Below are 22,807 nucleotides of genomic sequence, written 5' to 3'. Positions count from 1 at the left end.
AATGAGCACAACCGGAATGCACTATATCTAAATCAACAAATTACAAAAAGCAGTTTACCTTTTTAGTTCACTCAGGTTTAATTTTAGAATTAATGTAATATTTAATTGACTTATAATTTTTTTTTTTTTTTTGGTAGAGACAGTCTCACTTTATTGCCCTCAGTAGAGTGCCATGGTGTCACATGGCTCACAGCAACCTCCAACTCCTGGGCTTAGGCCTCAGCCTCCCCAGTAACTGGGACTACAGGCGCCGGCCACAACACCTGGCTATTTTTTTTTTTTTTTAATTTCCAGCTATTTTGTTGTTATTGTTATTGTTGTTGCAATTTGGCTGGGGCTGGGTTTGAATCCACCACCCTCAGTATATGGGGCCCGTGCCCCACCCACTGAGCCACAGGCATCGCCCAGATAATGCTTTTAATATCCACTTAAACTAAAGATAGTCTGATCTCAATACATATACCCTAACTATGGAATTGGTTAAAGAATTCCACCTTCTCAGGTAAACTAAATACAGTTCTAATGTAATGTAATCTACACATTACCAACACTAAGAAAATAAAGCTATATCTTTCTCTTCTAACTTCAAGGGAAATTACGTTAGCCCAGAATCCTAATTTGTGTGTGTGTGTGTGTGAGAGACAGTTTCACTTTGTCACCCTTGGTAGAGTTCCGTAGCGTCATAGCTCACAGTAACCTTAATCTCTTGGACAAAAGTGATTCTCCTGCCTCAGTCTCCTGAGTAGCTGGAACTATAGGTGCCAGCCATAATGCCTGGCTATTTTTAGAGATGCGGTCTCGCTCTTACGGAGGTTGGTCTCGAAACTGTGAGCTCAGACACACTCTTACTGAGGTTGGTCTCAAAACTGTGAGCTCAGACAATCTGCCAACCTAGGCTTTCCAGAATGCCAGGATTATAGGCGTGAGGCACCATGCCTGGCCAGGATCTTAATTTCTAAATCAATTTTTAAACCAAATCAATACCAAATCACCCTAGCGTTTCAATTATCCTAAAATTTGTCTTTCCAAAAAGTTAAGGCAATGTTACTTTGTTGGCACAATATACTTATATAGCTGCTTCTAAATTAAGAAAATACAAGAAAATTGGAACTGTTGTCTAAAATTATGTTGTTCTTCATCTCATGATTTTTAAATCCCTAAAAGCTTTACCATAGCTCATTTTGCTATTCAATAATAAACCATGAGGCAGCTGAAAAACAAAGTTGTTACTAGATAAACTAGTATTAATCCTGGCGGTGCCCGTAGCTCATAGGACACTGGCCACATACACCTAAGTTGGCAGGTTTGACCCCGGCCTGGGCCAGCTAAATGACAATTACAACAAAAATAATAGCTGGGCGTTGTGGTGGGCGCCTGTAAACCCAGCTACTTGGGAGGCTGAAGCAAGAGAATTGCTTAAGCCCAAGAGTTTGAGGTTGCTGTGAGCTGTGATGCCACAGCATTCTACCCAGGGTGATATAGTGAGACTCCGTCTCAAAAAAATAAAGAAAGAAAGAAAGAAACCAGTATCAATCAGCCCAAATAAATATGCTTATTTCTAAAAGTAAGCAACATGTACACAATAAAGGCTAAAAATTCAGTAACAACCATTGTCACACTACTAAAACACTGATTGGTAGGAAAAGTTCTGAACTATGTTCTGTCTTGAGTTGTTTTGTTAAACTCCTCAGGTTTTTTCTTATGTTTTTCCTTATGTCCTGACTTATTCCACAATCCTACTAGGACTGAGATCTATTGTAACAAAAAAAAAAAAAACACATAAAAAAGAAAAAATCAATTTTTTCCTGAGCTACAACACAGTGGCATCATCATTGCTCACCACAATCTCAAACGTTGTATAAGTTTCTTAGTTAAGACAACAGTCTCTGTCTTAAATGGTTAAGGAAAGTAGCCTGAGAGAAAGAAAGGCGGGCGTGGGGGTAGGGAGTAATTTAGAATTAGCTAAATTCTAGCGGGCGTTGTGGCGGGCGCCTGTAGTCCTAGCTGCTCAGGAGGCTGAGGCAAGAGAATCGCGTAAGCCCAAGAGCTGGAGGTTGCTGTGAGCTGGGTGATGCCATGGCACTCTACCAAGGGCAGTAAAGTGAGACTCTGTCTCTACAAAAAAAAAAAAATTAGCTAAATTCTAATCCCAGCTATTTCCCGCTAAGAAGCCATAACAGATAAAGGTCCTTTCCAGCTCTAAAAATGCTATGCATGCCAGAGATAATATTATCTTTAAAAAATAAAAATGCTCAGCAACCGTAACAGTGGTTACGGCCCAAGGGTGGCAGGTTTCGAACCCAGCCTGGGCCAGCTAGACAGCAATGACAGCTGCAACAAAAAATGGCCCTGCGTTGCGGCAGGCGCTTGTAGTTCCAGCTACTTGGGAGACTGAGGCAAGAGAATCGCTTAAGCCCAAGAGTTGGAAGTTGCTGTGAGCTGTGACACCACAGCAGTCTATGGAGACTCTGTCTCAAAAAAATAAATAAATAAAAATCCCTCCCTAGGGCAGCGCCTGTGGCTCAGTGAGTAGGGCGCCGGCCCCATATGCCGAGGGCGGAGGGTTCAAACCCAGCCCTGGCCAAACTGCAACAAAAAAATAGCCGGGCGTTGTGGCGGGCGCCTGTAGTCCCAGCTACTCGGGAGGCTGAGGCAAGAGAATCGCTTAAGCCCATGAGTTGGAGGTTGCTGTGAGCTGTGTGAGGCCACCGCACTCTACCGAGGGCCATAAAGTGAGACTCTGTCTCTACAAAAAAAAAAAAAAGTAAAAAAAAAAATCCCTCCCTAATTTCTATAATATAAAAGTAAAATTTAGAAAATCCTGATAACAGAAATATACCAGAAACAGAAATCAAAACCAGCTTTCTCAACTTTGAATTTATGAACTACGATACAGACCTAACACGTCCAATCAATGTATAAAGTCAGCCTAATACAGTACTTATACTTTACTCCTAAGAGTAGGAGGTTCAGTGGTAGGCTACACAAAATGAGACTCCTACTCAGATTTCCAAGAGGACCTCTTGTAAAATTAGTATTTCCCCATATTTAAACATTACTTTAAATGTTTTTTATGATCAACTGCATGGCATGGGTTCAACTGTCATAATTTCCCCCTCCCTATAGGAGTACATAAAATAATCAGATTTGAGAAAATAAGTTAATTTCCTAGACTGTTCCTCTTGAAAGTGCTTTAAATTCAGTCCACATCTGTTAACATGGTGTCTTAAAAATGCTTAATTATGCTGTAAATCATAAAGAACCTTGATAAAAATTAGTTGATTCACCTTAGGCTCAGATATAGCAAACTGATCAAGATACTCTTTAAAATTCCAAGTAGAGCAAAACAAAACATAACAGTTGCGGGGGGTGGGGATCATATCTTATCACTGATGAGACAGAAATTTGTAAACTGAATCTTGTACTTCCTGCTGTCACTTAATGTGGAAATACTCCTCTCAAATGCACTATGTATCTTTCAATGCCTGTAAATCAGGTATGAGTCCCTCTAATGCTCCAGTTGTTACATCAGCATAAAGGTGAATCTTCCCAATGAATTAGAAAATTCAAAAATTAAAGAACGAGGATAAATTCTTTGCAAGTCTACTTAGTGTATGGGAAAAAGCTGTACCACGAGGCTTACATTTGCTTCTCACGTTTGATTATTCAGCTTTATAATCCTGAGAACGAAGAGCTTCAACTATTTAAACATCACAAACGCCCGAGTTTAAGAGTTTATCCGCTACTTTATAATCTTTATTTGTTCGACTAAGATGTGACAGTTAGGCAACAGTTTTGTCAGAGAATATTACAATTTTGCCCGAATAAGGTACTACTTCTGACGTAGAACACCAAATTCCCAAGTTTAGAATTTCACATACCCCACTAAAATTAAGTAATTTCCTAAAGCTAGGCCATAAAAATAACAAATGGAGGTACACCTTCTCACTTAAGTAAATCGCAATTTAAAACTGTGCTGTTTCCCGCTGGCGAAACAGACTTTGTGGAGGTCGGAAAGAACTGCAGGCCAAAGAAAACTTTTAGTAAAGTAAAAGAGAAGGAGCCCGTTTCAGAAGCGGGCGAGTCGGAGGCGAGGAGGCGCAGCAGCGGCCCGGAATGCTCTCCCCGCTCTGTCCATCAGATAACTTTTCCAGCACAGCGAACTCCCGGCTCCCAAGCCCTCGGGCGTGCTGGCAGCGGCTAGCGTCCCAGGGAGGGACCCCGAAGGCGGAGAAGCGGGTTATCCCACAAATTAACAAGTAAAACAGAGGAAGGGGGAGGAGGTCAGAAACTGGACACACTCAATCCCCTCCTACAAGCACTGGGGAAGGAGGGCACACCGAGCCACTCCGGGACCGCCGACCCCGACCGGAGGCAGATCCGGGCGGGAGCAAGGGTGCTAGAGGGGTGCAACCACGCGGGTCTCGCCGAGAACCGGCCTCGCCACCACGGACCTCGGGGCCGGCGTGGGGGAATGGAGCGGGCCTCACTGGGGGCGGGCGGGAAACCGGGTGGCGGGAAGACGAGAACCCAGTCCAGCTGGAACGCAGCCTTGTCTTCGGCGGGCCCCGGGATCTCCACAACAGGCCCCCCGGCCTCCCGAAGGCACCGGGAGTATCAGTGAAGATACTCCGCCAGACACACACACACAACTCCGTCGCCTCCCTACCCCCACCCTCGAGCTGCGCGCTGCGGGCTGAGCCCCCCGGCGGCGCGGGGGAGGCGGGGGCCGGCAACGCAGCTACAGGGAACTGATGCCCTCCCCGACGTCCGGACCTCCACATGCAGAGGAAAAAATCAACAAAGCGCCGCTGCTCCCGAGGAGAAACCACGCCACAGGCCCCGACCAGGGACTCTCCGACGCGCCGCCGCCTGGGCCGCAGGGCTGCGCGGACGGGCTAAGGGGGCGGAGAAGGGCCCCGCGCGGTGGCTCCTCTGCCCATAACCTGACCTTGGAGTCTCCGTTGCACAGAGCCATCTGGCCCGGGCCGCAGCGGGGGCGGTGGCAGCTAGAGTACGAGACGGGGCGGGAGGGTACCGGAAAGGTCGGCGCCGCGGGCCGAAGCTGAGAGAGAGGCCTAGTCGAGGAGCAGCCCAGCGCCGAAGGAAGCCAGCTGCCTGAGAACCGCCGAATAGAGCAGCAGCCGCGCAGCGCGGGTCCCAGCGCCGCGGGAGAGACCAGTCGCGCGCGCTGCCCCCGCCTCCTGCTTCCGCCCGGGCCCGCCACTGGGAGGAGCCAGAGCCCACTAGGCTTGGCAGCCGAGCTGTAGATTAGCCCCCGTGCTGCCGCCAAACCGGCCCGCCCTCGAGAGGCGGGGCCCAAGGCTCCTGGCCCCGCCCCCGCCGGCAAAGCCCACACCCCCAGGGGAAGAACCCGTCGGGTCTCAGGCATTCCGCCCTCGGGAGGTGGGGCTCGCGGCACCAGGCCCCACCCCCGCCACAGGCCTCCCTCGGGGCAAGGAACCCGCCAGGCGCCCGCCTGCGTCGGGCCCGCGCTTGGAAGGAGGAATCTGTGCCCTGTCCCGGGAGGAAAATCCGTGGCGCCCAGCCTCACACCCGCCCAGAGAAAAGCTGAAGTCGGCGCCCACTTGCGATTAGCTGGCTTGCTGCCTCTGAGGGCTTCCAGAGGCTCCTGGCACCCAGGAAGAGGCCTGCCGAGAGCTAGACTCCTGGGGGAACTCTCAGCCAGTGCCGTGGCCTTAACTCAGGTTCCAGACATTGGGGAGGCCAACGCTGCTTTTGATAATTTTGTAGTCACATTTCAAGGGGCACCGATGTGGGATTCAAAAGTTCTACAGTGGGGCTTGGCGCCAATAGCTGCGGTTAGGGTGCTGGCAACATACACGGAGGCAGGTGGGTTCGACCCTTGCCCGGGCCTGCTTTAACAAGGACAACTGCCACCAAAAAATAGCCGGGCGTTGTGGCGGGCGCCTGTGGTCCCAGTTTATTGGGAGACTGAGGCAAGAGAATCGCTTAAGCCCAAACGTTAAAGGTTGCTGTGAGCTGTGACGCTTCAGCACTCTACTGAGGGCGACATAGACTATGTCTCAAAAAAAAAAAAAAAGAGGGGGCCTGTGGCTCAAGCTACTAAGGCGCCAGCCGCATACACCTGAGCTAGTGGGTTCGAATCCAGCCCAGCCTGCCAAACATCAATGACGGTTGCAACCAAAAAATAGCTGGGCATTGTGGCCCTTGCCTGTGGTCCCAGCTACTTGGGAGGTGGAGGCAAGAGAATTGCTTGAGCCCAGGAGGTGGAGGTTGCTGTGAGCTGTGATGTGACAGCACTCTACCCAGGGTGACAGCTTGAGGCTTTGTCTCAAAAAAAAAAAAGTTCTACAGTGGGTGCAGCTTTTATAAAAAGAAGGGGGCTGAAGGGCGGCAGTAGGGTGGGCAACTGTACCAGAGGACTGGTTCTGAAGCTCTTTTTTTACACAGCAAACTGTTTTGAATTGTTTGTGGAGATGGTGCTGTAGTCACCAATGATCTTCCCCTTGGCAAACTTGAAGAGGAAGTAGTAATTTTGAATTTCATTACCTGGGGTCCTAAATCACTGCAGAGTAAATGATGCTTGGAGCAGCTTCTGGTTAACAAAGTCTTTATTCGACTTCAGTTATTATAATGCACCCAGCATCTGCTGTATTTATGCTGTGTTTCAGGCTCTAGTTCAAGGATTAATGAGCCAAAGTAAGATAACCCTTTCAAAAACTTGCCTTATTTTAACCAATCCTAAGAAAATGGTGAGTTCTTACTCACTTTTTACAAATGAGGAAATTGTAACAATGGCCCATTGAAATGTGTCTCTGGGTAAAGAAGGAAAGGGCTCCTCAATCTGGAGGAAAAAATAGTTTATTAGTGAAATATATACAGAAACAAAAGGTCTAAGGGCCCAATGGGCCTCAGATTCAAAAGTATTTCACTTACATTTTTGAGCCGCAGGCACTGCCCTTTTTTTTTTTTTTTTTTGCAGTTTCTGGCCAGGGCTGGGTTTGAACCCACCATTTGCTGCATGTGGGGCCAACTCCTACCCCTTTGATTCACTTACATTTTGGGGGACTGAAGATTGAACTTTCCAAATCCATGGATACTGGGTTCTCTGGATAGATCTGTATAAACAATCCAGAAAAATAAAATGCAGTAACCAATAGGAGAGTCTCAACCTACATAAACATCCACCACTAATAGAATGCAATGTGATATGATGTACTGGCATTAAGGATTGGCTAAATCCCAACTATATTAGATAATGCCTACTTTAAATATATTCTAATGCTCACTTCTGTTTATGGCTAAATATGCTCCAGGATCCATATACAGATATTTTAAGTTCTTCTTCAACTTTTCACTCCGTTGACCCTTGTACATAGATTATAATCTACAATTATCCTCACAATGCCCTGTGGAGTTGCCTTTTTATCTCTATGATTGCTTTTGGTTGCCTTTGCTTGCTTCTCTTCCTATGTCTATCCTTAAGGAGTTTTAAGTGTTGGATTTCTTCAGTGTTTCTATTCCTAATCCTCTTCACCTTTGTTTCCCCAGGGCACTTGTTTTAAAAATACCCTTGGTAGTCTCTGTTGACAGCTCTCTTCTGAGTTCCAGATCTATATAACTGTGTATATTCCCCAGTAAGATGTTTAATGTCATGTTGGGTCCCAAATTCAAGTCTGAAACAAAACTCTCTCTCCCAAACTTCTGTGCCCAGTCTCATTGCACCATGATTTTGGGAGGGGAAACATTTAGTCTTTCACCAATAACCTGTACGTTTTTCATTAAAACAAAGGGTTTTATGAAAAGTTCCTTTCTATTCCTATTTTTGCTAGTGTTTTTTTTGTTTTTTGTTTTTTGTTTTTTATCAAGAATGGATGCTGCCAAATGCTTTTTCTGTGGCTACTGAGATTGTTAGAGTAGGAGACTAAGAAACAGGGCTAAGACCCAACGTAGGGTATTACAAATTGGGTGAAGGTTTTAAAGTAAACAACCCTCAAACAGAAGCGAACTAGAGGGGATGGTCACCATGAGCAAGAACCAGTTTCAACCAGCTATCTGTCACACCTTACTTAAACCTTGCCTAATTACAATTCATTTGCATTGCAATTTTAAAATTGCTGTCATAGAAATCACCAGGACAGTTGCAAGACAATATAAACTATAAAAATGGGAGGAACCGGGCAGAGCCTGTGGCTCAGTGAGTAGGGTGCCGGCCCCATATACTGAGGGTGGCGGGTTCAAACCCAGCCCCGGCCAAACTGCAACAAAAAAATAGCCGGGCGTTGTGGCGGGCGCCTGTAGTCCCAGCTGCTCGGAAGGCTGAGGCAAGAGAATCGCATAAGCCCAAGAGTTAGAGGTTGCTGTGAGCTGTGTGACGCCACGGCACTCTACCGAGGGCGGTACAGTGAGAATCTGTCTCTACAAGAAAAAAAAAAAATGGGAGGAACCCAATTCTAAGAGTTACTACCTAAATTCTTAATAAAAGTGAACTCCTTAGTCTGGAATATTCCTTACCTCAATAAGAAAAATTACAAAAGATCTAAAACCACTTCCTGGTCTTTGGCGGTGGCTCATGTCTGTAATCCTAGCCCTCTGGGAGGCTGAGGTGGGTGGATTGCTCCGATTTAGGAATTTGAGACCATCCTAACCATGAGCAAGACCCTAAGACCCCATCTTTACTAAAAATGGAAAAACTAGCTAGGCATCAGGTGGGTGCCTGTATTTCTAGCTACTTAGGAGGTTGCAATATGAGAATCTCTTGAGCCCAAGACTTTGAGGTTGCTGTAAAATACTACCCAGAGTAACAAGAGTGAGACTCCGCCTCAAAAAAATTAAATAAAAATTAAAAAAAATAAAACCACTTCCTCCCAGTGCAGTTTTTCTTTTCTTTTCTTTTTTTTTTGTAGAGACAGAGTCTCACTTTATGGCCCTCTGCAGAGTGCCGTGGCCTCACACAGCTCACAGCAACCTCCAACTCCTGGACTTAAGCGATTCTCTTGCCTCAGCCTTCCGAGTAGCTGGGACTACAGGCGCCCGCCACAATGCCCGGCTATTTTTTGGTTGCAGTTTGGCCGGGGCCGGGTTTGAACCGGCCACCCTCGGTATATGGGGCCGGCGCCTTACCGACTGAGCCACAGGCGCCGCCCGCCAGTGCAGTTTTTCAAGCCTGCTCATGCTCTCCCGCGAAAGAATACTTTTGCTTTTGACAAAAAGCTGCCAGTTGCTTGCTTGGCCTACATGGTACCTCCTGAAATTCTTTTTTTTTTTTTTTGGCCGGGGGTAGGGCTTGAATCCGCCACCTCCGGCATATGGGACCTGCTCCCTACTCCTTGAGTCACAGGCGCCGCCCAACCTCCTGAAATTCTTTTCCTAGGAAAAACCTCTTAGAAGTAGAAAGCAAGATGACTACATTGGCTTTTTCCCTGGTTTTTTAATGTGATAAATTACACCGAGTTTTTAAATGTATAACTGGCTCTGCATTCTAGGGATAAATCTCAAGTAAACATGATGAAATTTCCTTTTTATATGTTAGATTTGATGTGTTAAAATTTTGGTTTTGAATTTTTGCATCTATGTTTATGAGGAATATTGGTTTGTATTTTTCTTGCCATGTCTTTGGTTTAGTTCTTCCTTAAATAGTTGTTAGAATTCACCAAAGAGGTCAGCTGGGGCTGGAGTTTTCCTTATGGAAAGGTTTTACCTAAAAATGCCATTTTATAAAATAGATACGGGGTGGGCGGCACCTGTGGCTCAAAGGAGTAGGGCACCAGCCCCATATGCCGGAGGTGGCTGGTTCAAACCCAGCCCTGGCCAAAAACTGCAAAAAAAAAAAATAGAGGGCTATTCAAGTTACTTATTTTTTCTTTAGTAAGCATTGGCAATTTGTCTGTTAAGCAGTTTGTTCACTTCACCAAAGTTGTCAGATTCATTGGGATAAAGTTTATGAAATTCCCTTATCATTCATTTAACATATAGAATCTGAAGTGAATGTCAACTTTCTTATTCCTGATATTGGTAATTTCTGTTTTCTTTCTATTCTTCCTCATCTACATGGCTAAATGCTTATCAATTTTATTGATATACTCAAAAGAACCAGCTCTTGGTTTCATTTACTTTCTCTATTTTTATGCTTTCAATTAATATTTCATTGATTTCCAGATTGATCTTTATTATTTCCTTTCTTCTTTGTGTTTTGTTTGCTCTTCTTTTTCTAGTTTCTTGAATTGGATTCTGAGATCATTAATTTGAAACATTTTTTTCTTTTCTAATATAAGTGTTTATAAACTTCCCTATAAATACTTTAGCAATGTCCCATAAATCCTGATGTACTGTACTTGCATTTCATTAAGTTCAAAATAGTGTCTGATTGCCCATTTGATTTCTTCTTTGACCCTTGGGTTACCTATAAGCATGCTATTTCATTTTCAAGTTTTGTGGACTTTCCAGAGATATTTCTGTTATTGGTTTCTAATTTAAGTCCACTATGGTCAGAGAATATATTTAGTATGACCTGGATACTTCCAAATTCCCTAAGACCTATTTTATGGCTCAGAATGTAGTCTATCATGGTAAATGTTCTATGTACACTTGAAAAGAATATGTATTTTGCTCTTGTTGTATGGAATGTTCTATAAAAGGTAAAGGTCAAATTGGTTGATAGTGTTGCTCAAAGCCTACTCTTGCTGATTTCTGTGTACCTGTTCTAGCACAAGAGGGGATATTGAAACTTCAACTATAGTTATGACTTCTCTTCTTATCGTTTCAGCAATTTTGATTTCATATATCTTGTTGCTTGTTATTAGGGTCATAAAGGTTTATAATTATTATTGATCACTTTACCACTATGAAATGATATGAATATGTAATTGACTAGTCACTTTATCATTATGAGATGGCAATCTTTATCCCTGGTAATATTATTTACTCTAAAATCTACTTTGTCCAATATTAATATAGCTATGCCTTTTTTCTTTACTAGTGTTGGCATGACATATTTTTTATATCCCTTTAACCTGTTTGTGTCTTTATGTTTAAAGTGTTTCTTGTAAACAAATTATTGTTGAGGCTGGCTTTTTTGTCTAATCTGCCAATTTTTGTCTTTTATTTTATTTTTTAATAAAAAAAATTGCATTTACTTAGAAGCATTCAGAATGGCAACAAAACAGCGGCAAATTTTTTGTAATTACAGAGTGGTATTCAGTTAACAAAATAATTATTTCATATAAGCTTCATCAGAGACAACTGAAGATGAAAAAACTCCCATCCCCTTATATAACTAATTCGTGCTGTGCACCAACAAGAACCTGCTTTAAATTTCCATGCCAATTTACAAACCCCATACTGTACCAGGCAAAGTTAGTGGCTATTGAAAATACCACCAGGACGGGGCTATCTAAAGACACATTCGGTAGTGTGTTAACTATACAAAAAAAGACACTGTACAGTTTAAAAACAAATCTTACACAGCCTTACATTTCAATTTTTTTCTTTAAAAGGAGTGAGTTGTGTACAGGGAGTTAAATGCTTTATAGAGAAGAAAAATAATTGTGCTAGAACCAACTTATTATCATCTTCCCCCTTCCTCTTCTTCATCCTCCTCCTCTTCCTTTTTTTTCTTGCTTTTTTCCGCCTTGACTATTCCCTTTTTCGCTGCATCAGGCTTTCCTTTAGCTCGGTGTGCAGCAATATCCTTTTCATATTTTTCCTTCAGCTTTGCAGCCTTCTTTTCATCAGGCTGCTTGTCCTCCGCAGCAATGTTATTCCACATCTCCCCCAGCTTCTTTGCAACATCACCAAAGGATAGGCCGGGATGTTCTCCTTTGATTTGGGGGCGATAATCAGAACAGAACAAGAAAAAGGCCGAAGGAGGCCTCTTGGGTGCATTAGGATCCTTGAGCTTCTTTTTTGTTTCCCCTTTAGGAGGGATGTAGGTTTTCATTTCTCTTTCACAACAGGCCTTGTCCGCCTTTGCCGTATCTTCAAATCTTCCTTTCTCTTGAGCAGACATGGTCTTCCACCTCTCTGAGCACTTCTTAGAAAACTCTGAGAAGTTGACTGAAGCATCTGGGTGCTTCTTCTTGTGCTCCTCCTGACAAGTTTGCACAAAGAATGCATAAGATGACATTTTGCCTCTCGGCTTCTTAGAATCTCCTTTGCCCATGTTTAGTTATTTTTCCTCAGCGAGGCACAGAGTCGCGCAGTGCCCGTCTGGCTCTCACTTGCCCTGGTGCTGTCTCTATGGAGCTCAATGTACTGCAATGGCAGTGTCCAATTTCTGTCTTTCAATTGGAGTATTTAAACCATTTACATTTAATGTGATTGATTCAGTTAGATTTATATCTATAATCTAGAGACTGTCAAGGCACTAAGCTGAAGCAATTAAAGGACTTACATATTTGCTTCTTGTCTGTCAGGATTGCTGACTTTTTTTCTTTTTTTTGAGACAGGTTTCTTTCTGTGGCCCAGGCTGGAGTGTAGTGGTGTGATTATAACTCACTGCAACCTTGAACTGAACTCAAACAATCCTCTCACCTCAGCATCCCCAGTAGCTGGAGCTACAGGTAACTACAATGACTGGTTAACCTTTTTATTTTTTGAAGAGATAGGGGTCTTACGATGTGGTGCAGGTTGGTCTCAAATTCCAGGGCTCAAGTGATCCTCCCATGTTGGCCTCCCAAAGTGGTAGGATTACAGTGATAAGCCATGGCACCTAGAGTGAGTTTTGTTGTTTGTTTCAGGCATGAAAAGTAAGTCGAGTTCTTGTTGCTCCATCTTTGGCAGAAGCAAAAGTCTGGAGACATAATGATAAGTTGAGGCATCTTTTTTAGGGGGGTGGAAAACAAAGTTTCACTATGTCGCCCTCAGTAGATTGTCGTGGCATCACAGCTCATAGCAACCTCAAACTCTTGGGCTTAAGTGATTCTCTTGCCTCAGCCTCCCAAGTAGCTGAGACTATAGGTGCCCACCACAACACCCGGCTATTTTTTTTTTATTGCAGTTGTCATTGTTATTTAGCTAGCCTGGGCTGGGTTTGAACTCGCCACCCTCAGTGCATGTGGCCGGCACCATAACCAGTGCTACAGGCACCAAGCCAAGTTGAGACATCTTAAACCTACAAGGTCTTCCTTCTTTTATCTGTCATACATATGTTTTTGTTAAGGGAGAAGATTGCCTTGAATGTATAATATAGGCAGCAGAGAACAGTGATTCTCATGCTTTTAAATATAATTATTATGATTTCTGAGACCAAACATTTTTCAAGATATATTTGATAAAACCCATAGATAGAAATTTCACATGACTTTTCAGATTTGGTATATATCATATCATAAAATATTTATTTCAGGTATAATCTATGGTCATCTTATTTCATCTTTCAAAATGTTTAATTTTTTTTTTTAGAGATGAGTCTCACTTTATCTCCCTCAGTAGAGTGCTGTAGTGTCACAGCTCACAGCAACCTCCAACTCCTGGGCTTAGGCGATTCTCTTACCTCAGCCTCCCGAGTAGGTGGGACTACAGGTGCCCGCCACAACACCCAGCTATTTTTTGTTGTTGTTGTTGTTGCAGTTTGGCTAAGGCCAGGTTTGAACCTGCCACCCTACCCACTGAGCCACAGACGCTGCCCAAAATGTTTAATATTTTTAACCTCCCATTAAGAAGAAAATTAACTTTCAAAATTAGGAAAAATATTAGTTGTCAACTTAAAATACGGAAGGAGGTACACTTTTCAAAATTCTTATAGGGTGGTATGCATTTTAAAAAATTGAAGACAACTCTTCTACAATGCAAATTTGATCATAGATCCCCTGCTCAGAATCTTTTAATCGCTCTCATTGCTCTGCTTCTTGGGTGCTTGGAGATTTGTCTAGCAACTGTTTACCTTGCAGTCTGCTCTCTTTCCACTGCTATTAAACTACTTCAGTTCTTTTTTTTCTTTTTTTTTTTTTTTGCAGTTTTTGGCCAGAGCTGGGTTTGAACCCACCACCTCTGGTATATGGAGCCGGCGCCCTACTCCTTGAGCCACAGGCACCACACAAGTGCTTCAGTTCTTTAAATATGACACATCTCTCTTGTCTCAGGCCTTTTGCACATAATTCTCTTTCCATTTCCCTCCCCATAACTCTGAAGTCTTGGGTTACATGCCTCTTCCCCTTGTGATCCCATAATCCTTTTCCTGTTGTTAATCCTCACCACTCTGTATTATATTTACATGTTTACTTGTCTCTGTGCCCAGGGAAGCCCCAGAAGCAGTATCACCTCAGTAGCAACAAGCAAACTCCGCACCCTGATTCTGGTTTCTTTTTTTTTTGAGACAGAGCCTCAAGCTGTCACCCTGGGTAGAGTGGTATGGCATCATAGCTCACAGCAACCTCCAACTCCTGGGCTCAAGCAATTCTCCTGTCTCTGCCTCCCAAGTAGCTGGGATTATAGGTGCCCACCACAACACCTGGCTATTTTTTGGTTGCAGCCGGCATTGATGTTTGGTGGGTCCGGGCTGGATTTGAACCCACCAGCTCAGGTGTATGTGGCTGGCACCTTAGCCATTTGAGCCACAGGTGCCAAGCCGTGATCCTGGTTTCTTAATACCATTCTTCAGTAAGAGGAACGAGGGCTTCTTGGAGAAATGGCTCATTTCAGGACCAAGGCAGAGGGGAAAGGTAATAGAAACATCTTGTTGTACCAGAAGTAAGGAAGTGCTTAAACAACAGTGGAACATGGGGCAGCGTCTGTGGCTCAGTGAGCAGGGCGCTGGCCCCATATACCGAGGGTGGAGGGTTCAAATCCAGCCCGGGCCATACCTGCAACAAAAAAATAGCCGAGCGTTGTGGCAGGCACCTGTAGTCCCAGCTACTCCAGAGGCTGAGGCAGGAGAATCGCCTAAGCCCAGGAGCTGGAGGTTGCTGTGAGCTGTGTGACGCCACGGCTCTGTAGAAACTCTGTCTCTACAAAAAAAAAAAAAAAATGGAACATGTCAGAAGGATGGAGAAGTCATATTGAAGGAGATTTTGCTGGCCAAGTCAGGGATAGTATCTCAAAATAAACAGGGTAAACATATCCACTGAATCAATTAGGAATACATTAGCCTACGTCAATATAAATAAATGAATGATTAAATGGAGAAAGTTCTTCCTATAATAGGATGTCAACTAGTAAATTTAAAACAACAAATTAGAAAATTATTATTTTGTAGCCATCATAACTAATTCAGGCAAGAAACAACAATGGATGGTAAAAATTAGTGAGTGAAAGTTACATAAGAAACAGGTTTTATTTACATTGGCTCAAAGTATCTCCCACAAAATGATTATTAATTATGTAAGAAAAAAGTGTCAATTTAAAAAATCGAAGACAATTTTTGAAGACATCTCACTGGACACAGTGAAATGATCACAATATTACTTCAGTTGTGTACTGTCTAAACCTGAATCCAATCCTGAATAAACATCAGACAGACCCTAGAGGAGTCACATTCCACAAGATAGCTGTATGTAATTGTTCCAGTTTATCTCTTGCTATGTAACAAACACCTTCAAACATAGTGACTTAAAATAACATTTCTAGGGCAGCTTTTCTTTGCCCTGTTGTGTCAGCTGGCATAATCAAAAGCCCACCCCACTAGGCCTCAGCTGTACTGCCTCAAAGCCTAGGAGCTGGGACCCTCTAGGGGCTTTCTAACTCACACCTCTGACACCTGGCTGGGAGACGCAGACTGCTGAGGCCTGGAACAGCTGTGGCTCATCTAGGATCTCTGTGATCTCTTTATTACAGCTGCTTCAGAGTAACTTGCTTTTCTTTAGGTCAAAGCCGGAGTCTCAGGGGTAGGGGGGAGAGAGAGAGAAGTAGTGGGAGGTGAGATACCAAGTGCCAGGTAGAAGCTGTTTGGTCTTGTCTAATCTAGTCTTAGAAATCACACAGGTTTACTTTCCTGCTTCTATTCCTTGAGTGAATCACAAGACTCACCTGGATTCAAGGAGGGCATTCTGGATGGACATACGCAACTGGAAATGCACTGTGATGCCTGAAATACAAAATTAGCCACAATAATTTTATAAAATAAAAGTCAAGAGAGGACTGAGGAGCTATTCCAGATTGAAGGAGAGTAGAGACATGACAAGTGGTGAAATACATGATCCTGAATTATATCCTTTTGCTACAAGGGAGATTACTGGGGGGAAAAATGCCTTTTCTAGTTGAAGAGTATGTGAGAGTTTTTTGTACTGTTATTGCAGCTTTGCTGTTAAGTTTGAACTCACTTCAAAATTTGAAAAATAAACCGTAAAACTCTTTGTTTAGGCCAGGTGCGGTGGCTCACACCTGTCCTCCTAGCACTCTGGGAGGTTGAGGCTGGTGGAATGCCTGAGCTCAAGAGTTGGATACCAGCCTGAGCAAGAGCGAAACCTTATCTCTGCTAAAAATAGGAAAAACTAGCTGGGCATTGTGGCACGTACCTGTAGTCCCAGCTACTCTGGGGGCTGAGGAAAGAGGATCAGTTGAGCCACCAAACCACAGAACTGAGATTCAAACCAAGCCAATTCACTGTAACCGTTTTGTTGTGTGTTAAGCATTCAAAATATACTTTAACAAATGATTTCCAAAGGCACAGGTATCACTGGACACATTTTATTTATTTATTTATTTTTTTGGGTGGTTTTTGGCCGGGGCTGGGTTTGAACCCGCCATCTCCGGCATATGGGACCAGTGCCCTACTCCTTGAGCCACAGGCGCTGCCTACTGGACACATTTTAAAGCAGAGCATTTTTCCTGTCACCACTGTCTCTTTGTTTACAGTGCTATGATTTATTGTTATTTTTTATTTCTTTTTAGAGACAGAGTCTCAAGCTGTTGCCCTGGGTAGAGTGCTCTGGCATCATAGCTCACAGCAACCTCCAAATCAGGCTCAAGCAATCCTCTTGCCTCAGTTGTTCTATTTTTAGTAGGGACTGGGTCTCGCTTTTGCTCACATTGGTCTCAAACTTGTGAGCTCAAGTGATTCACCAGCCTTGACCTCCCAGAGTGCTAGGATTATAGGTGTGAGCCACTGTGCCTGGCTATAGCGCTATGATTTTGATGGACTTTTGAATTGGTTATCCTTAACAAAACCCATGGCACAAATTCACTGATATGAACACCCAGTAACTGTGGTTAAAAAAACAAAACTAAACAAAACACAGGCTCGGCGCCTGTAGCTCAAGCGCCAGCCACATACACCAGAGCTGGCGGGTGTGAATCCAGCTCGGGCCTGCCAAACAACAATGACAACTACAACCAAAAAATAGCCGGGCATTGTGGTGGGCACCTGTAGTCCCAGCTACTTGGGAGACTGAGGCAAGAGAATCGCTTAAGTCCAGGAGTTGGAGTTCGCTGTGAGCTGTGATGCCACAGCACTCTACCCAGGGAGACAGGTTGAGGCTCTGTCTCAAAAAAAACCCACATAAAATTTACTACATTGTTCCAGACCAGCCCAAGCAAGAGCAACACTCTTATCTCTACAAAAAATAGAAAAATTAGCAAACCGTGGTGGCACATGCCTGTAGTTCCAGCTGCTAAGGAAGCTGAGGCAGGAGGATGGCTTGTGCCCAGGAGTTTGAGATTGCTGTAAACTATGGTCACACCACTGCACTCTAATCTGGCGAGAGAGAGAGACGCCATAAAAAAAAAAAAATTACTATCTTAATCATTTAAAATGTACAGTTAAGTAGTGTTAAGTCTATTCATATTGTTGTGGAACAGATGACCATAACTTTTCATTTTATAAGACAAAAACTTGAGCCATTGAACTCCCCATTTCAACTTTTTCTCCCATCTCCTGGTAACCACTATTCTATTTTCTTTTTCCATTTATAATTTGACCACTTTCAACAGCTAATATAAGTAGAATCATACAGTATTTGTCTTTTTTGTGATGACTACCTTATTTTATTTAGCATAACGTCATCAGTGTTCATCCATATTATAGCATGAGACAGGGTTTCCTTCCTTTTAAGGCTAATATTCCACTATATACACACACACACACCACATTTTATTTATTCCTCTGCCAATGGACATTTGCATTGCTTCTTTCTTATTATGAATAATGCTGCTATTGAGATGTTCATATATGAAAAATAGAAAACATAAGAGTGAAACATGATAACGCATAATAGCTTACAGCAAGATGAAGAAAATGAAGATCTCTGGGTTTTAAAATATAGTATGCTGGGCAGCACCTGTGGCTCAGAAGGTAGGGCGCTGGCCCCATATACCGAGGGTGGCAGGTTCAAACCCGGCCCCAGCCAGCTAAAACAGCAGTGACAACTGCAATAAAAATAGCCGGGCATTGTGGTAGGCACCTGTAGTCCCAGCTACTTGGGAGTCTGAGGCAAGAGAATCGCTTAAGCACAAGAGTTGTAGGTTGCTGTGAGCTGCGACGCCGTGGCACTCTACCCAGGGCGACATAGTGAAACTCTAAAAAGTTCAGGCGCCCGCCACAATGCCTGGCTGTTTGTTGTGGTGGTGGTTGTTGTTGTTGTCAGTGTTGTTTAGCAGGCCCTGGCCGGGTTCGAACCCACCAGCCCCAGTGTATGTGGCCAGCACCCTAACCACTGAGTTACAGGCATCAAGCCAATGCTTTCTATAGAAATTGTTGTGTAAGGATAACATTTTATGTAGAATTTTATAACTTAGGAATTTAAGCTGTTTTCATATACTAAAATCACTTATCTTTAAATAATGTCCATGATTTTATCATTCTGGCAATAGGCATCATAATATTCATACAAGTACAGTATAAATACGATATAAACTTCATGTGTAGCCTATGCTTGATTTTTTAAATTTAAGCATCTTTTTAGTAATGATATAAATGATATAAATATAATGATTCAAGATGCCATGAAATTTAAGTTGGCTAGTAAAGAGCAGCATAACCAAAATTTACACCAAAATTTTCTCAAAGAAGAAATTTCACCAATCTAATTCCATTCTTTATAACAACGTTTTCTCTAGTTACTCAAAGGAAAAAATCCTTCTCTAGGAACAATTTGTTGGAGGAGGTATAACCAGTTATTTGGGATTTTAAAAGACTTGTAAAAGTGCATTATAAAGCTACCCAAGGGAATTTTAGGGGAGCAGAAACATGTTTATCTAACATTCATTGAATGTCCTTCCTTTCTCTACTCCCTGGTCTCTCGTTCACACATTTGTTATTTCTTTCTTCATCTTTCTCCACCTCTTAGCCAACTTAACACATTTTCTTTTGTCCATTTATCACTCATTCTCATTTTTCTCTCAGTTCTTTTTTTTTTTGCAGTTTTTGGCCGGGGCCGGGCTTGAACCCACCACCTCCGGCATATGGGGCTGGCGCCCTACTCCTTTGAGCCATAGGCGCTGCCCTTTCTCTCTGTTCTTTAATGGTCTACAACAAATATATCAAAATAATGTTTGGATATAGGTAATGTGTGTGCTTAACTTACGTTGAGTCAAATAATATATATGAAAATAAAATACTTTGTAAAGCACTGTAAAAATATTAGTCATTTTCAAAATATAATCCAGTGCTCAGCATATCATTGATATCCAATATATGGCTGTCAAATGATTTTAAAAAGCATATGAACTCTGCCTTGGTTTTTTATTTTATTTTATTATTAAATCATAGCTGTGTACATTAATGCAATCATGGGGCATCATACACTGGTTTTATAGACTGTTTGACATATTTTCATCACACTGGTTAACATAGCCTTCCTGGCATTTTCATAGTTATTATGTTAAGCCATTTATATTCTACATTTACTAAGTTTCACATGTACCCTTGTAAAAGATGCACCGCAGGTGTAATCCCACCAATCACCCTCCCTCCTCCTATCCTCCCCCCTCCCTTCCCTCCCTCTCTCCCTTCCCCATATTCTTAGGTTATAAGTGGGTTATAGCTTTCATATGAAAGCCATAAATTAGTTTCATAGTAGTCTGCCCTTTTTATTTATTATTATATTTAGCTCACATATTTAATCAAAGGATTTGGGCAGTTGCAGGGTTGTCTCTCCATCCATGCCCCCCCAACCCCCGAATTAAGTGTCCTGCTGTAGCACTGCAGATGCAGCAGCATCCACCCAGAGTTGTAGTCCCATCTGCAGAGGGAAGGCTCTCTCTCTGGCTGTGGATCGTTCTGGGGCTCTTCCTCCATACAAACTGTGTCAAAGTCCAGCCTATCTTTATCTCTGTCAGGCTTTGGGGTCTTTCTCCACACTGTGCCCTGTCCAATCACAGGACTTCAACCGGGTTGTCGGTTTAGCCCAAGTTCTTCTGCATGAGACGTCTGCAGGCCAACAATGTGGGATTCAAAGCCTTGCTCACGGCCGGGATGATTCCTTAATGCGGAGGCTGGTGTATAGCCCAAAAGGAAAAGTAAGCGACCTTGACCTGGCCCAGGGAGGGGTTAAGTGCTAGAACCCGGGCCCCTCTGGCTACCTGGTGGTGACCCCGGGTTGTCCCGAAAGCCTCGTCTCGGCGTAGCTCGTGGGTGAAGGTGTCTTTGAATCGCTCAGTGCGGCCGCCCTAGGAGGCTGCAGGCCCAGCTGCGAGGTCCCGCAGGCGGCGGGCGGCGTCCTGGCCGCGTAGCTTGGCGGGAAGCGGGGCGCTGCGACTCGGCCAGACGCTCCACCAGCTGCAGGCTGTGAGGCAGGGCGGCCGGCAGACGCCGGGAAACCATCCTCCTCCCAGCACCCTGGAACCAGGAGCATACCGCTCTCACCTTCCGATCACCTATGTTTATTTATTTATGTATTTATTTATTTAGAGAGACAGGTTCGCACTCTGTGACCCAGGCTGGAGTGCAGTGGCATGATCATAGCTCTCTGCAACTTCAAACTCTTGGGCTCAAGTGATCCTCCTGGCTCAACGTTCTGAGTAGCTAGGACTACAGAAACGTGCCAACTTGCCCAGCTAATTTTTAAATTTTTTTTGTGGAGATCCGGTTTCATTATGTAATCCAGGTTGGTCTTGACTTCAGGTGATTGTTCTGCCTAAGCCTTCAAAGTGCAGCGATTGCAGGTGTGAACCAGCATGCCAGGTGGTGTCTTTATTTTTAAAACACTGTCCATGGGCCAGGCCCTTGGCTCACACCTGTAATCCTAGCACTCTGGGAGGCCAAGGCAGGTGAATTGCCTGAGCTCACAGGTTTGAGACTAGCCTGAGGCAGAGCAAGACCCCTGTCTCTAAAAATAGCTGGGCATTGTGGCGGGAGTCTTTGGTCCCAGCTACGTGGGAGGCTGAGGCAAGAGGATGGCTTAAGCCCAAGAGTTTGAGGTTGCTGTGAGCTGTGACCCCACGACATTCTACCAAGGGCAACAAAGTGAGACTCTGTCTCAAAAACAAACCAAAAAACAAAAACAAAAACAAACATTGTCCATAGAACATAAGAGATAAAGACATTTTTAAGGCAAAAGAGTAAGTATGTTAATCTCTAAAACATATGGAACATGTAATAATAATAGTAAGAAAAAAAGCACCAGACCCAATAGAGAAAAGGGGAAATAAAATTCACAAACTAGGCAATACAAATCATGACCAAACATATTACTTAAATTACTTTGGTGTCCTTTCCCCAATCTTCTCAACTTCCATAAAGTGACAGAAAAAAATTAAAAAATAAAAAATGACAGTTTCAAAAAACTATGTAGGATGCCTCAGCAGAAAAAAATGTTGCCGATGGGAGTACAAACTAGTACAATCACTTTGTTCTTTTTCTCCATTTTTTAAAATTGTTTGGGATTCATTGAGGGTAAGAATTAGCTTACACTGATTGCAATTTTATTAGATAAAGTCCTTCTTATAATTGTGTCCCACCCCCAAGAGGTGTGCCATACCTAGTGACCCCCCATTCCCATTCCGCTCCCTCCTCCCCTCTCCACACTTGCTCATCCCCCTACTGCCTTCATATTAGAATAGAGTACACTGGATTCTCGCTTCTCCATTCTTGTGATGCTTTACTAAGAAGAATGTGTTCCACCTCCATCCAGGTTAATACAAAAAATGTAAAGTCTCCATCTTTTTTCATGGCTGAATAGTATTCCATGGTGTACATATACCACAGTTTGTAAATTCACTCCTAGATTGGTGGGCATTTAGGCTGTTCCACATTTTGGCAATTATAAATTGAGCTGCAATAAACAGTCTAGTGCAAATGTCCTTATGATAAAAGGATTTTTTTTTTTTCTGGGTAGATGCCCAGTAATGGGACTGCAGGATCAAATGGGAAGTCTAATTTGAATTCTTTGAGGTTTCTACATACCTCCTCATACCCTCCTCCCCAAAAGGTTATTAGTTTGCAGTCCCACCAGCTATGTAAAAGTATTCCCTTCTCTCCACATCCATGCCAGCAACTACAGCTTTGAGCTTTGTGATGTGGGCCATTCTCACTGGGGTTAGGTGATATCTTAGGGTAGTTTTGATTTGTGTTTCACTGATGATTACAGATGAGGAGTATTGTTTCATATGTTAGCCATTCATCTGTCTTCTTTAGAGAGGTTCTATTTTTTTTTTTTGGCCGGGGCTGGGTTTGAACCCACCACCTCCAGCATATGGGACCGGCACCCTATCCCTTGAGCCACAGGCGCCGCCCTAGAGAGGTTCTATTTATCTTTTTTGCCCAGTGTTATATGGGATTGTTGGGTCTTTTTTTGTTGATTAATTTGAGTTCTCTATAGATCCGAGTTATCAAGTTTTTTGTTTTTGTTTAGAGACAGTGTCTTACTTTGTCACCCTTGGTAGAGGGCCATGCCATCACAGCTCACAGCAACCTCCAGCTCTTGGGCTTAGGCGATTCTCTTGCCTCAGC

General features: G+C 43.4%; 1 protein-coding gene and 1 pseudogene across 1 annotated transcript in view; both read right to left on the bottom strand.

Annotated features, from left to right (window-relative positions):
- Positions 1–5,308, bottom strand: part of GMPS (guanine monophosphate synthase) — a 62,067-nt gene extending 56,759 nt beyond the window's left edge. The window contains exon 1 of the mRNA XM_053598889.1: positions 4,952–5,308. Within this exon, the coding sequence (XP_053454864.1) occupies positions 4,952–4,978 (27 nt within the window). The 5' untranslated portion in view covers positions 4,979–5,308. The remainder of the gene's footprint in view (positions 1–4,951) is intronic.
- A 15,099-nt stretch (positions 5,309–20,407) lies between these two features.
- On the bottom strand, positions 20,408–20,680 carry LOC128591433 (protein NCBP2AS2-like; annotated as a pseudogene).
- Between the last annotated feature and the right edge of the window lie 2,127 nt (positions 20,681–22,807).

Source organism: Nycticebus coucang, chromosome 8 (genome assembly GCF_027406575.1).
Source record: "Nycticebus coucang isolate mNycCou1 chromosome 8, mNycCou1.pri, whole genome shotgun sequence".
Taxonomy (NCBI): Eukaryota; Metazoa; Chordata; class Mammalia; order Primates; family Lorisidae; genus Nycticebus; species Nycticebus coucang.
This window is presented reverse-complemented; position numbering and strand designations above follow the sequence as displayed.